This window comes from Grus americana, chromosome 1 (assembly GCF_028858705.1).
Source record: "Grus americana isolate bGruAme1 chromosome 1, bGruAme1.mat, whole genome shotgun sequence".
Lineage (NCBI taxonomy): Eukaryota > Metazoa > Chordata > Aves > Gruiformes > Gruidae > Grus > Grus americana.
In genome coordinates, this window is record NC_072852.1 from 117,136,591 (window position 1) to 117,149,811 (window position 13,221).

Here is a 13,221-nt window from a genome sequence, read left to right on the forward strand (position 1 = left end):
CACATTTTATACAATAAGCATACCACCACTTAGATAATTTGCTTGAAAAATGGGAGCTCTTGCTCCAGTTCATGTGCAGCTTAGTGTAGTTTAAAAGCATATGTTCAGTCTCCTGGAAGAATGCACTGCTCAGTTGAATATAAGTGGAAGGATATCCAACTGCTACTTGGAAAGGGTCATGTTCCCACTGGAACCATGTTGCTGACTAAGAAGTTTTGGTTAACTTTTTGAAAGAAGAATTACTTATTTTTACTTAAAGTGACTCCTGAGAGGAAGGGTAAAAGGGCTGAAAAGGGAGTGTGTGCTATTTGGGTATGGTGGTTTAGTGAAGAAGGCATGGATGTCAAGTTTAAATGTTTTGTACCTCTGTCCATGTACTTGGTCACTAGTCTAAAAGAATTTTTAAAATGTAGTTTTAATAACATTTACAAGGAAAATATCCTTTTTTCTAGATGTGGACAAAAATACTGTGAAAAATAGTACTCAGTCTACAAAAAGAAGCTCTACTGCTGAAGATGAAATTCCTAGGAAAAAATCAAAGAAGAACAAGAAACACAAAAGCAAGAAGAAGAAGAAAAAGAAGAAGAAAAGAAAGAAAGAGAAGAAGCATAAAAAGCAGCCAAAGGAGTCAAAGTTGAGTACACGTCATGGAGAACATGCAGACTTGCAGCCTGCTTCTCTCTTGATGCCAGAGAAGTCAAGCTCCAAATTGAGTGTACAGCAAGGAGGATTTGGAGATGCAAATCTGGCTGTCCACGTGCAGCCAGAAGAACTGTGCTCAAAAGCAAGTGAGGAGCTTGATAGACAAGCTTTAGGACTTGTTTCTCATTCAAGAACTGATTCTCCTCAATCTACGGAAAATCTTGGAAGTGAGAAGGGGACTTTGTGTGTAACAAATCCTCCATTTAATTTAGAAGGCAGCCAATCGGATATCCAAGAAAATGCTAGTATAACTCAAACTAAAATTTGCACTAGAGAAGAACAAATTAAACAGTCTCACGAAAATATTTATCCCATAGGTATTAATGCAAGTGAAAAGGGTGTTCTTGTTGATACTGGAAATGACGCTTCATCTAGCATCCCATCTGGAGTTGCCAGTAAATCTGAAAATCAGAAAGATTCAGCAGCAACTCTAGCTTCAGAAGTAATACAAGCACTAAAAGGTTCAGAAGTTATTCTGAAATCTAAAGACACTGGGGAAGTAAAAGCTTTGGATACAGCTCTTGAGTCTGAGACCATGGAGGTATTGAAATACTCAGAAGCACCTCTGCAATCTGTGGCACGGGAGGGAGCAAAAGAGTTAGAAGCACCTTCAAAATCTGTGTATTTGGCAAGTGATGTGACAACAATTCCTAAATCTGCAAATCAGGCAGATCTGAATACTGTGAAGGTAACTCATGTGTCTGTGGCCATGGAAGAAGTGAAAATTCCAGAAGCACCTGAAAAATCTCTGCATATAGGAAATGTGGAAAGATCTTTGGAATTAGGAGATGTGAGCAGAACTTTGGAGCCAGCCCTGAAGCCCTCGATTATATCTGATAATTTGAGAGTGACACAGTGCAGCCCCACAGAGGGTTCAAGTGTCTTGAAGGCAGATGTATCTTTGCAGCATCCTTTTAAAATTTCTGCAGCGACTGCTGTGACCCAGCTGGAAGTAAAAAGTGCCAAAATACCCCTGGGACCAGGAGCTGTTACAAAAGTGAAGGATGTTGAACCAGCTAGAAGCTCTACACATATGGAAAATGTGAAAGCTTTGGAAGAAGCTCTGCAGCCGATTGGTGTAGTAAAGCCCAAAACTTTGGAAACAATCATGGAACCTGTGGGTATTGTAGCAAGAGATGTCAAAGCAGCTCGAGAATGTCTGCAAGCTGAAGTAGTTAAAGATGTGGAAGGTAACATTGATCCGGCAACAATGCCGAATGCATCAGGATTGCTCCTACAACCTGAAGTCTTGACAGAAACAAGAAGTGTGGATAGAACCCAGGAATCTGCGCTTCCAGCAGAACTGACAGATGTGAATGTGGTTGCAGAGGCAAAAGGTTTAAGAGCAACTTTAGAACCCATAGCAGTTGTGCAGACCGTTGTTCCCCGAACAACTCCGGAAATTCCGATGGCGGAGGGTTTTAGAGGTCCACGAGCAACCATGGAAGTTGCAGCACTAACAGGAGTAAAAGGTCGAGAAACAAGTCAAACTACTCTGCAACTGGAAAATACTAATGCTTCAAAAATTTCAGAATCTACTCTCAAGCCTGTAGCTGTAGCAGAGGCAAAACATTCAGAAGGTACTTCATTGCCGAGAGAATCAAGATCTGGGAGTGAATTGACTGTGAGAGCTTTGGAAGCAACTCCCCTGTCTTCGCAGCAAGAAGATGTGAAAGGTCTAGGAGGAGTCCTAAGACCAATGGCTGTGGTGGAAGCAAAAGCTTTGAAAACAGCTTCACTGTCTTTGCAAATGGAAGGTATGAGAGCTTCAGAAGCAGCTGTGTGTTGTGAGACTGTGGCCAGAGGTTTAGCAGCAACACTAGATTCAACAGCAGTGTCAAAAAGTCCAGAAATAAATTTAGATAGTATGACAGGAGTAGAAGCAGGCTCAGATGCTGGTCTCCTAGCTATGAAAGTCAGATCTATGAGAGCAGTGAAAAGTTTGGAAACAACTATAGGACCTGTAGCAGAGACAGAAAGGAAAGATTCAGAGGCAGACCTTGAGAGAGCCAGGACAGAGATGAAGACATCTTCATCACACATGCATGTGAAAGGTGTGAGAGACTTAGGAGATCCAGCATCTGTAGGTATGGCAAAGGTACAACCTTTAGAAGCAGTCATGCAGCCTGGAACCCTTTTAGAAGAAAGGTCAGAAAGGACTCCTGAATCTGTCATTGCGTATGTAGGCATGGAACCGGTTAGAGAGTCTGATGCGTTAGCAGGAATGACGCATTTGAAAACCACAGCAGACAGAGAACCAAAACGTGCAGAAATGGTTGCAGAACCTCTTGGTGCAAGCAAAACAAAGAGTTCCATCATTTCTCAGTCTCAAGTCATGACACATACAAGAACCTCACAGACTGAGGTGGTAGGGGAGATAAAGGATTCTGAACTAGCTACCAGTTCTGCTTCTGTAGAAGTCGGAGGTTTAGGCAACTTGTCGAAAGTTGAGGCAGTTGCAGAGGTAAAAGATGTGGAAGCAAGATCAAAAACTTCACACGTAACACAGATGAAAAATTTGGAAATGGTTGTGGGATCTGAAACAGGGACACTGATGCAAGGCTTGGGAAGGACATTGGCATCTGAGGGGGTTGGAGAAATGAGACATTCTGAAGTTTCTCCAGAAGATCCAAATAAAGCAGTACTAGAACCTGTGCAAACAGTGACAGTGCAAACTTTAGAAACAAGTTCAAAATCTATACAGCAACAAGTAGGCCATTCAGAAGCAGTGTTAGAGTCTTTGTCCAGAGTGGGAGAAAAAACTATGGCATCAGAAATAGTGACAGACGGGAGAAACTTGAAGGGAACTTTGGAATCTAAGATTTTGACAGATGTGAGAACTCAGGGACCTACTGTGGAATATATAATTGCAACAAGGAGGACAAGCACAAAAAGAAATGAGCCCTTGCATATCAATGTAAAAGATTTGGAAGAAGCTTCAGAAACTGAGACGGCAATGAAAGCAAAATACTTGGAGCCAGCGTCAGAAGCTAGAGAAGTGAGATTGTTGGAAAGTATGAAAGAGTCTGCAACAGTAGAGGTGAAAAGTTCTGAAACAGTCAAAGAGCCCGAGGTACACATGGATATCCAAGGTTTGGAAACTTCCCAAAAGTCTGGAAATGTGGGGGAGATGGATGTTTTAGAGGGTGCTTCAGAAGCTGTTCCAGAACCTTTGCATGCTGAAAAGCAGGAACATCTGCAAGCAGTTCTGCAGCAGGTTTTGCTTCCAGAATGGAAGAGTAAAGAAGAGGCTACAGAAATCTTGAGTGCTGCTGAAATGAAATCTTCTGAAGCATTTCCAAAACCAGGGGACGTGAAAGATCTAGAAAAAACACTAGAACATGAAGTGGCAGCAGAAGTACAGTATGCAGAAGGGGTGCAGGTTCAACAAATGGAGGATGCGAGAGTTCCAGGTGAAGCTCAAGAATGTGAGATACTGGTTGAGAAGGAAGATGCAGAGCAAACTCAAGCATCTGAGCCTTCACTAGCAGAAACAGTTTCTAGTGCTTCATGTGCAGCAGATGAAAAAGATTCAGCAGGGACTCCTGAATCTGAAATAATCAGAGACACAAAACAATCGGAAGCATCTACATCTCATGTGGCAGAAACAAAAGATTTGGAAACAGCTCCTCTTCCTGAGACTGTTGTAGAACTGAAAGATGCAGAAGCAGCTGTGGGGTTGGAGGCAGAGACAAAAGATTTGGAAGCAGCTTCGGTACCTGAGACTGTTACAGAAGCAGTTCCAGTACTTGTGGCAGAGGCAAGCCAGTCAGAAGTCATTCCACAGGCTGAGGCTGTCAAAGAAGCAACTCCAGAACAGGAGTCGGAGAAGAGAGATTCGGAAACATCTGATGTGCAACCTGATGTGGCGGCACGAATGAGGGAGACTCTAATGAGACTTGAGAAAGTTATTGAAAAAAGTAGCCACAGAAGCAGTGATAAAAAACATGATGCAAAGAAGCAAAAAAGGAGTCGCTCCAAGTCTCAGTCCAGGTCTAGGAAGCGGAAGAAAAAATCCAGGTCGCGTTCTGCTTCCAGACGTTTGACCTCTAAAAGAGCACGTTCTAGGAGCAGAAACTATTCAGATTCCAGAAAAAAGCATTCCAAATCTAGATCCAGATCTGTGGAGAAGAGAGAGAGAAGAGTGTCTTCCCGGAGGTCCAGGCGCAGACGTTCCAGGTCGTCTGACCGTTACAGGTCTAAATCCAGATCAGCAGAAAAGAGAGGGAGCAGGTTGTCCTCTGGGAGGTCCAGACGTAGACGTTCCAGGTCTTCTGACCACTACAGATCTAAATCCAGATCAGTGGAAAAGCGACTGTCCTCCCGAAGGTCCAGACGCAGACGTTCCAGGTCTTCTGACCGCTACAGATCTAAATCCAGGTCAGTGGAAAAGCGACTGTCTTCCCGAAGATCTGGACGTAGACGTTCCAGGTCATCCGACCACTACAGGTCTAAGTCCAGGTCAGTGGAAAAGCGACTGTCCTCTCGAAGATCTGGGCGCCGACGTTCCAGGTCTTCTGACCACTACAGATCTAAGTCCAGGTCAGTGGAAAAGCGACTGTCTTCCCGAAGATCTGGACGCAGACGTTCCAGGTCTTCTGACCGCTACAGATCTAAGTCCAGGTCAGCGGAAAAGCGACTGTCTTCCCGAAGATCTGGACGTAGACGTTCCAGGTCATCTGACCACTACAGGTCTAAATCACGGTCAGCGGAAAAGAGGGGGAGCAGGCTGTCCTCCTGGAGATCCCGTCGCAGACGTTCCAGGTCCTCTGACCATTCTAAATCTAGATCCAGGTCTTCAGAAAAGAGAGGAGGCAAAGAATACTCATGGAGGTTCAGACATAGGGGGTCTGGTTCCTCTGATCGTTCGAAATCTAGGTCGAGATCTGTTGAGAAGAGAGGTCGGAAGGCATCCCTGCGGAGATCTAAACGGCAGCGCTCAAAGTCCTCTGACCGTTACAAGTCTAGGTCCAGATCAGTAGAAAAAAGAGATCGAAAGCAATCATCGCGGAAGTCTAAACGTCAGCGCTCAAAGTCCTCTGACCGTTACAAGTCTAGATCCAAATCAGTGGAAAAAAAGAAGGAGTCCTCACGAAAATCTAAGCGCCGCCGCTCAAAATCTTCTGAACGTTACAAGTCTAGATCTAGGTCTGTTGAAAAAAAACGCAAGGAATCTTCAAAAAAATCCAAACGGAAACGTTCCAAGTCCTCTGATAGTGTTAAGTCAAGGTCCAAATCTGTAGAAAAAAGAGAGAGTAAGTTATCCTCAGTAAAGTGCAGTAGCAAGCATGTGGAGTCTTCTGAACTTCAGGAGTCAACCAAATGTCTTGAAAAAGTAGATGTTCCTGAACCTTCTTTTGCAAGTGAAGGCAGCTCCTCCAAATCCTCTAATGGTCCCACGTCAGTAGCTTTGTCTGTTGAAAGAATAAATGGCCCAGAGCTGCCGCCAGCATCTGAAAGTGGATTTTCCAAAACTTTTGATGGTCTTGAGAAAAGCTCCTCATCTGTTGAAAAAACAGCAGGTCTGCAGCCTTCTGTGACTCCTGAATTTGACAGCTCCAAAACCTCAGATGACCAGGAATTGAGATCCATGCCTGTGGAAAAAACACAAGTTTCAGAGCTTTCTGTGTCATCTGAAAATGGATCAGCTGAAAAAACAGTAGCTCTGGAGTCTTCATCACTATGTGAACTTACATACTCCACATCCAAGTCAAGATCCTCATCTGTTGAAAAAAGGGGAGATCCAGAAAATTCTTCAGTAACAGAATTTCAGCTCTCCACATCCCATGAAGATGAGTTGAGATCTACTTCCCTCAGAGAAATAGAGGGTCCAGAGCCTCTTCCGACGCTTGAAAGTGGATGCTCTGTATCTTCTGACAATTACAAGACAATCTCCTCATCCTCTGGAAGAGTGGAGGTTCAGGGGTCTTTGATGTCTGAAAGTGTACTTTCTGACTTGGCTGATGATCATGAATTGAGACAAATTCGTGTTGCAAAACCACTGTGTTTTGCGGTACTTGAAAGGGAATCTTCCAAGTTGGTTGACAGCCCTGAGTCAAGGTCACTATCTTTGGAAACAGTAGAGGCTGAAAAATCTTTTCCAGCACCTGAAGTTACATGCTCTGCATTCCCTGATGTCTGTGAGTCAGCCTCCTTGCCTGTTGAAAAGAGCCAGATACAGGAGCCTTCTCTGGCTTCTGACAGTGGATGCTTCAAGTCTCCTGATGGACGTGAATCAGGATCCAGCTTTGCTACACAAAGAGAGGAGCTTCTTTTGATGTCTGAAGGTGGATCCTTCAAGTCACCTGATGGAAATGAACAAAGATCTTTATCTGTTGAAAAAGTAAAGGTTCCAGACGTTTCCCTCACATCTGAGTGTGGTCCTGTCGAGATCTCAGGTGACCTCAGTTCAGCATCATCTTTTGAAAAAATGCATGAAGTTGTACTCACAACTGTAGGACAAAGCTGCAAGTCTTCTGAAGTTCATGAGTCCAGATCATCTGTTGACAAAGATTTAGACGGTCCGACACTTCCACAAGTACTTGAAATCGACTGCTCTCAATCTTCTGAAATGTATGAATCTAGATACCTGCCTGCTGGAAAAATAGAGAGTGTAGGATCTTCTTTGATGTCTAAAAGCGGAATTCCTGTGTGCCATGATGTCCATAAAGCAAAACACAATTACATTGAGAAAACAGAAGGTGCAGAACTGTCATTGGCATCTAAGCTTAGGTGTTTTGTCTTTGCTGAAGGCTATGAATTGACATCCACTGCAGCTGAAAAAATAGAGATACAGAAGCCTGTTCTCCAACTGGAAAGTGAGTTCTCCAAGTCTACTGATGTTTGTGAGTCAGTAAGCACACCTACTGAAAAACTACAGGCCTCGGTGACTTCTCTGACATCTGAAGATGGGCTTTTCCTGTTGCCCGATAGTCACGAATTGAGACCTATCCCTGCTGAAAAAGTAGAGATGCGAAAGTCATCTTTGTCCTCCCAACTGAAATGTGTTGTATCCCCAGATGGCCACAAGCTGAGATCTGCCTATGATGAAGAAATACAGGTGCAGGAGCCACCTCTGATACTGGAAAGAAGATGTTCTGTTTCCTCTGATAGTCATGACTTGACATCCACCCCTTTTGAAAAAGTTGAGGTAGAGGAACCTTCTCAAATGTCTGAAAATGAATACACAGTAGGACTTGATGGCCCAGAGTTGACATCAACCTCTGCTGAAAAAACAGAGATGCAGGTACTTTATCAGATGTCTCAGGAGAAATGTTCAGTGTCCATTGAGAGCCAGGAGTTGGGGTCGCCCCCTGTTGAAAAGATAGAAGTGCAAGAGCCTGCTCTGATCTCTGAAAATGAATATGCTGTATCTTGGGAGGGCCGGGAGTTGAGATCTAGCTCTCCTGAAAAGATAGAGATGCAGGAGGCTTCTGTAGTACCTGACAATGAATATGCTGTGTCTGCTGAATGTCATGAATTGCCGTCTTCCTTTGCTGAAAAAACAGACGTACAGGAGTGTTCTCTGCTGTCTGAAAATGAATATGCTGCATCTCCTGAGGGCCGGGAGATGACAGCCAGCCCTGCTGAAAAAGAGGTGCAGGAGCCTTCTCTGATATCTGACAGTGAATATACCATCTTCCCTGAAGGCCAAGGATTACAATCTACTCTTGCTGAAAAAACAGTGGTGCAGAAGCCTTCACTAATAGCAGACAGTCAATATGCTGCATCCCCTGAAAGGCAGGAGTTGCGCTCTGCTCTTACTGAAAAAACAGAGGTGCAGGAGTGTTCTTTGCTGTCTGAAAATGAGTATGATGTGTCCCTTGAAGGCCATGATTTGAGATCCAGTCCTGTTGAAAAAGAAGAAACGGAAGAACCTTCTGAAACATCTGAAAGTGAAAGTTCAGTGTCCACTGATAGCCAGGAGTTGCAGTCTACTGTTGTTGGAAAAACAGAGGTGCAGGAGTTGTCTTTGTCTGAAGGTGAATGTACCCTCTCCCCTGAAGGTCAGGAGCTGCAGTCTAGTCCTGCTGAAAAGGTAGAGGCTAAGGAACCTTCTGTTACATCTGAAAATGAACGTGCTCTGTCCCCTGAAGAGTATGAATCAAGATTGACTCATGCCGAGAAAACAGAGGATATGGATTCTTCTTTGACATCTGAAAATGACCATCTTTTGTCTTTTGAGAGCCAGGAGGTAAGATTCACCGCTCTTCACAAAGCAGGTGTTCGGGAGCTTTCTCCAACACCTGAAAATGAACATGCAGCATCCCCTGATGGCCAGGAGTTGAGATTCCCCACTGTTGGAAAAGCAGGCGGTCTCGAACCTTTGACGCTAAACGATAGAGCTTCCATGTCCCCTGATGACAGTGACTTGAAATCCATCCCTGTTGAAAAAATAGATGATGCAGTGCCTTCTTCAATGCATGAAAGTGGGTGCTCCATGTCTCCTGATGGCTACAGTGTGAAATCTGGCCCTGGTGAAGAATCAGGGGATCTAGACCCCTCTTTTATACCTGAACGTAGACATTCCACATCCTCATATCAGGAAGGTTGTGAGCTGAAATCTCCCATGGACGAAGAGGGTCTAGAATCTTCTTTGACTTCTGAACATAGACGATCTGTGTCCCCTGAGGGCCATGACCAGAAATCTACCATAGATGAAGAAATGGATGATCTGGAGCCCTCTTTGACATCTGAACATAGGCGCTCCACGTCCCCTGATGAGCATGAGTCAAGATCTAGCATTGGTGAAGAAGGAGAGTATCTGGAGCAGCCTTTGACAACGGAACGTAGGTGTTCCGTGTCTTCTGATGAGCATGAGTCAAGGTCTACCACTGGGGAAGACATAGAGGATGCAGAACCTTCCTTGACAGCTGAACGAAGAGACTCCACATCCTCTGATGAGCATGAGTCGAGGTCTACCACTGGTGAAGATGTAGAAGATGGCGAGCCCTCTTTGACAGCTGAACGTAGACACTCCACATCCTCTGATGACCATGAGTCAAGGTCTACAACTGGTGAAGAAGTAGAGGATTTGGAACCTTCTTTGACAGCTGAACATAGATGCTCCGTGTCTCCTGATGGACGTGAGTCAAGGTCAACCACTGGTGAGGAGGCAGAGGACCAGGAGCTCTCTTTGACAGCCGAACGTAGGCACTCCACATCCTCAGATGAACATGAGTCAAGGTCTACCACTGGTGAAGATGTGGAGGATATGGAACCCTCCTTGACAGCTGAACGAAGAGATTCCACATCATCAGACGAGCATGAGTCGAGATCTACCACCGGTGAAGAGGGTGAGGATATGGAACCCTCTTTGACAACTGAACACAGACGTTCTACATCCCCTGATGGGCGTGAATCGAGGTCTACCACTGGTGAAGAAGTAGATGATGTGGAGCCCTCCTTGACAGCTGAACGAAGAGACTCCACGTCATCAGATGAGCATGAGTCAAGGTCTACCACTGGTGAAGAGGGTGAGGATGTGGAGCCCTCTCTGGCGGATGAAGATAAACAGGATTCTGTGCATCTTGAGAGATTGGAGGAACAGGACTCTTCCTTTATACCTGAAAGTAGGCGTTCTGAGTCTTCTGAACGTGAAAAATCTAGATCCAAATCTGTTGATAAAATATCTGACAAAGAGTCTTCACGAAGATCTATAAGCAGACGCTCAAAATCTCCTACTCTCCAAAAGAGTCGATCCACATCTGTTGAAAAAGCGGCAGACAAAGAGTCTTCACGGAGATCTAGGCGTAGACGCTCCAGGTCCACTGCTCACCAGAAGAGTAGATCCACATCTGTTGAAAAAACAGCAGACAAAGAATCTTCCCGGAGGTCTAGACGTAGACGCTCCAGGTCCACTGCTCGCCAAAGGAGTCGATCGACATCTGTTGAAAAAGCAGCAGACAAAGAGTCTTCCCGGAGGTCTAGACGTAGACGCTCCAGGTCCACTGCTCGCCAGAGGAGTCGATCCAAATCTGTTGAAAAAACAGCAGACAAAGAATCTTCGCGGAGGTCTAGAAGCAGACGTTCCAGGTCTTCTCAGCATAGATCCCAGAGATATGATACAGAATCTCGCTCTAGACGTAATCGCTCCAGATCAGTAACACGGAGAAGAGCATCAAGATCAAAATCTAACCGTCGTTCTCGGTCTAGCTCATTGTCACGTTCAAGGCACAGAAGGAGGAGTAGGTCAAGGTCAGCATCAAGAAGGCGGCGTTCTTTATCAAGAGACAGGCGTAAGAGATCTCAGAGAAATAGATCAAGATCTACTGATAGAAGAAGAAGAAGATCAGATTCAAGAGATCGTAGAATATCCCTCAGATTACGCAGCAGGAGTCGAACACCTATTCGTCAAAGGCGATCCAGGTCAAGAGGAAGAAGACGGAGCTCTAGTAGGTCACCAATTCGACTACGGCGATCAAGATCTTCAGGGAGAAGAAGATACAGCAGATCGCCTGATCGTCGTAGGTCAAGGTCATCGGAACGATTTTCAAGCAGGTCACCTAAACGTCTTACAGACTTGGGTAAGTGACAATTTTATTTTCAGTAGTTCCATGATAATTATTCTGTGATAATGTGTTCATTTACATAGTCTTATTTTAACATATCTCTGTAGCATTCATAAGGAATTTCTTGGAAGTAGTTTTGTGCATTACTTTCAGGCAGTGACTTCTAGTAGGAACTTTTATGTTGGAGCTGAATCAATGTTTACCATTTGGATGAAGGTGTATTTAGAGCAGGTTATATCTTGGTTATAGAGCTTTTATACAAAGGTGGTATGTTGCAGTCTTGAGGAACACTGGTCATTGTACTGGTTAGTAAAGGCCAAGTCCTCTATAAGAAACTTAAGAATTTCTAGTTCTCCTGAGAACAAATTGGGCATGAAAGAACATTTGAAAGCAAGTGCCAGTTGGAGAGTTCTTGGCTCTGTCATCAGCTGTAATGCTTTTTTACCTGTTTCCATTACTGTCTTGCCTCTTTCCCATGGTAAGAATTTAATGGCAAGGCAGACTTGTTCCTGAAAATGTTTCCAGACCCAGCTGATTGGAAAATAAGAGAAAAATTCCTAATGAACTGTATCTTTTTTCTGTGACTGGAGGAAGAGAGGCCTTAAGTTTTGTTAGGTAGTAAGTTACGTAAGGAGAAAGAAGGCTTTAATTTTGAGAGATGAGCTCTTGTACAGTGTGTGAGAAAGCTGCCTTTTGTGGAGCTCAGGTTCTGATCCTTTTAGTCCTGTCTTATGAAGTTACCACAGAAGCCTCTCTACCAGAAAAGTATTTTTGTACAGAACCTGAGAATTAATGAGCATCCTTGAATCTGCCTTCATGCTTTGATTATGCAGCGAGTATGTATCTATATGCTTCTAATGCTCAAGAAGCAAAGGCATGTTGTCCTTTTAGGATTTTTGTAAAGCTGTACGCTTGCAGAGGTAGTAGTAACTCATTTATTTGCAAACTAGCAGGTCAGGTAAGACATACTTTCTTTTTATGTGATTTCAGTGATAGGGTCACGTGCTTTTTTCCTTAATAAAGAAAAACCTGGTTTATTAACAGTTTTGTGTGTAATTGTATTTTACACAAGTGCACATTTTATTCAGTGCTTATATTTTCTGTTGATTGGTTGTAAGTAGCTTTCAGGCTATGTACTGGGGGACTTGAGGGGACTTCCTCAAGACCTTTGAATGCTTTTCAGAGACAGCTAGGAAGTAGAGTTCGGAATTTATGCTGTGTAGAAATGACCCAGTATTTCCAAAACTAGAATGATCTAATTGATGATCAGAACTTCTGAGGTTTGGAGGATTTTGAGTGCTGTAATTTGGACTCGTGTGCTTTGTGTTAAATTTGCAATTTCACTTGTTTGTTGCGTAGACCAAATTTTAAAAAGTCCAGAGCAACTAAGTACAATTTTAGTTATTTTCACAGAACATAAAAATGCACAGTGTGGGTAAAATCTTGTGTTTTCTCTTTGTACTCTGTTTAGTCTGCCAGAAATGCTTATTTATTATTAAAACAATCTCTAAAAATAATAATTTTTCTTAAAAATAATATTTTTTAGACAAGGCTCAGCTACTTGAAATAGCCAAAGCTAATGCAGCCGCCATGTGTGCTAAGTCTGGTGTTCCCTTACCACCAAGCCTGATGCCTTTGTTATCTCAAAAGAAAGACGACAAAGCCAGTCAGAAGTCATCACGAGATACACTAAAGGAGCTCACTGAGGTAAGTGAGAACAACAGTATCAAACCTGGAAATAAGTTGGTTTTTTGTGACTTCTAGGCAAGCTGTCATTCTGTGTGCTTGGTTCGCATGTAAGCTGGCTTGTGGTTTGAGCCCTTACTCCGTATACAGTTTTTTTTTTTTTTAAATTGTGAAAACAGGCTTTTTAATTCCATGGAAATGCATGAAATCTGTTTCTTTTGCTTTCTTTTTGGTTTTGATTCCTTTCTAATTTTGTACAAATTAGTAGTTTTCTTTGCAGTCCTGTTAATAAAAAAACAAAGCTTTCACTTCTAGTTTTTGG

The 13,221-nt window shown here is 43.5% G+C and overlaps 1 protein-coding gene across 7 annotated transcripts in view; it reads left to right on the forward strand.

Annotated features, from left to right (window-relative positions):
- The window catches only part of SON (SON DNA and RNA binding protein), a 41,392-nt gene that overhangs the window by 4,111 nt on the left and 24,060 nt on the right, over nt 1-13,221 (forward strand). For all 7 annotated transcript variants that reach the window (XR_008578006.1, XR_008578008.1, XM_054833191.1 and 4 more), the window contains 2 exons: nt 453-11,228; nt 12,760-12,920. Coding sequence is in view for 5 of the 7 variants with exons in the window: in XM_054833191.1 (XP_054689166.1) it covers nt 453-11,228; nt 12,760-12,920 (10,937 nt within the window). In the remaining 2 variants the exon portion in view is untranslated. The remainder of the gene's footprint in view (nt 1-452; nt 11,229-12,759; nt 12,921-13,221) is intronic.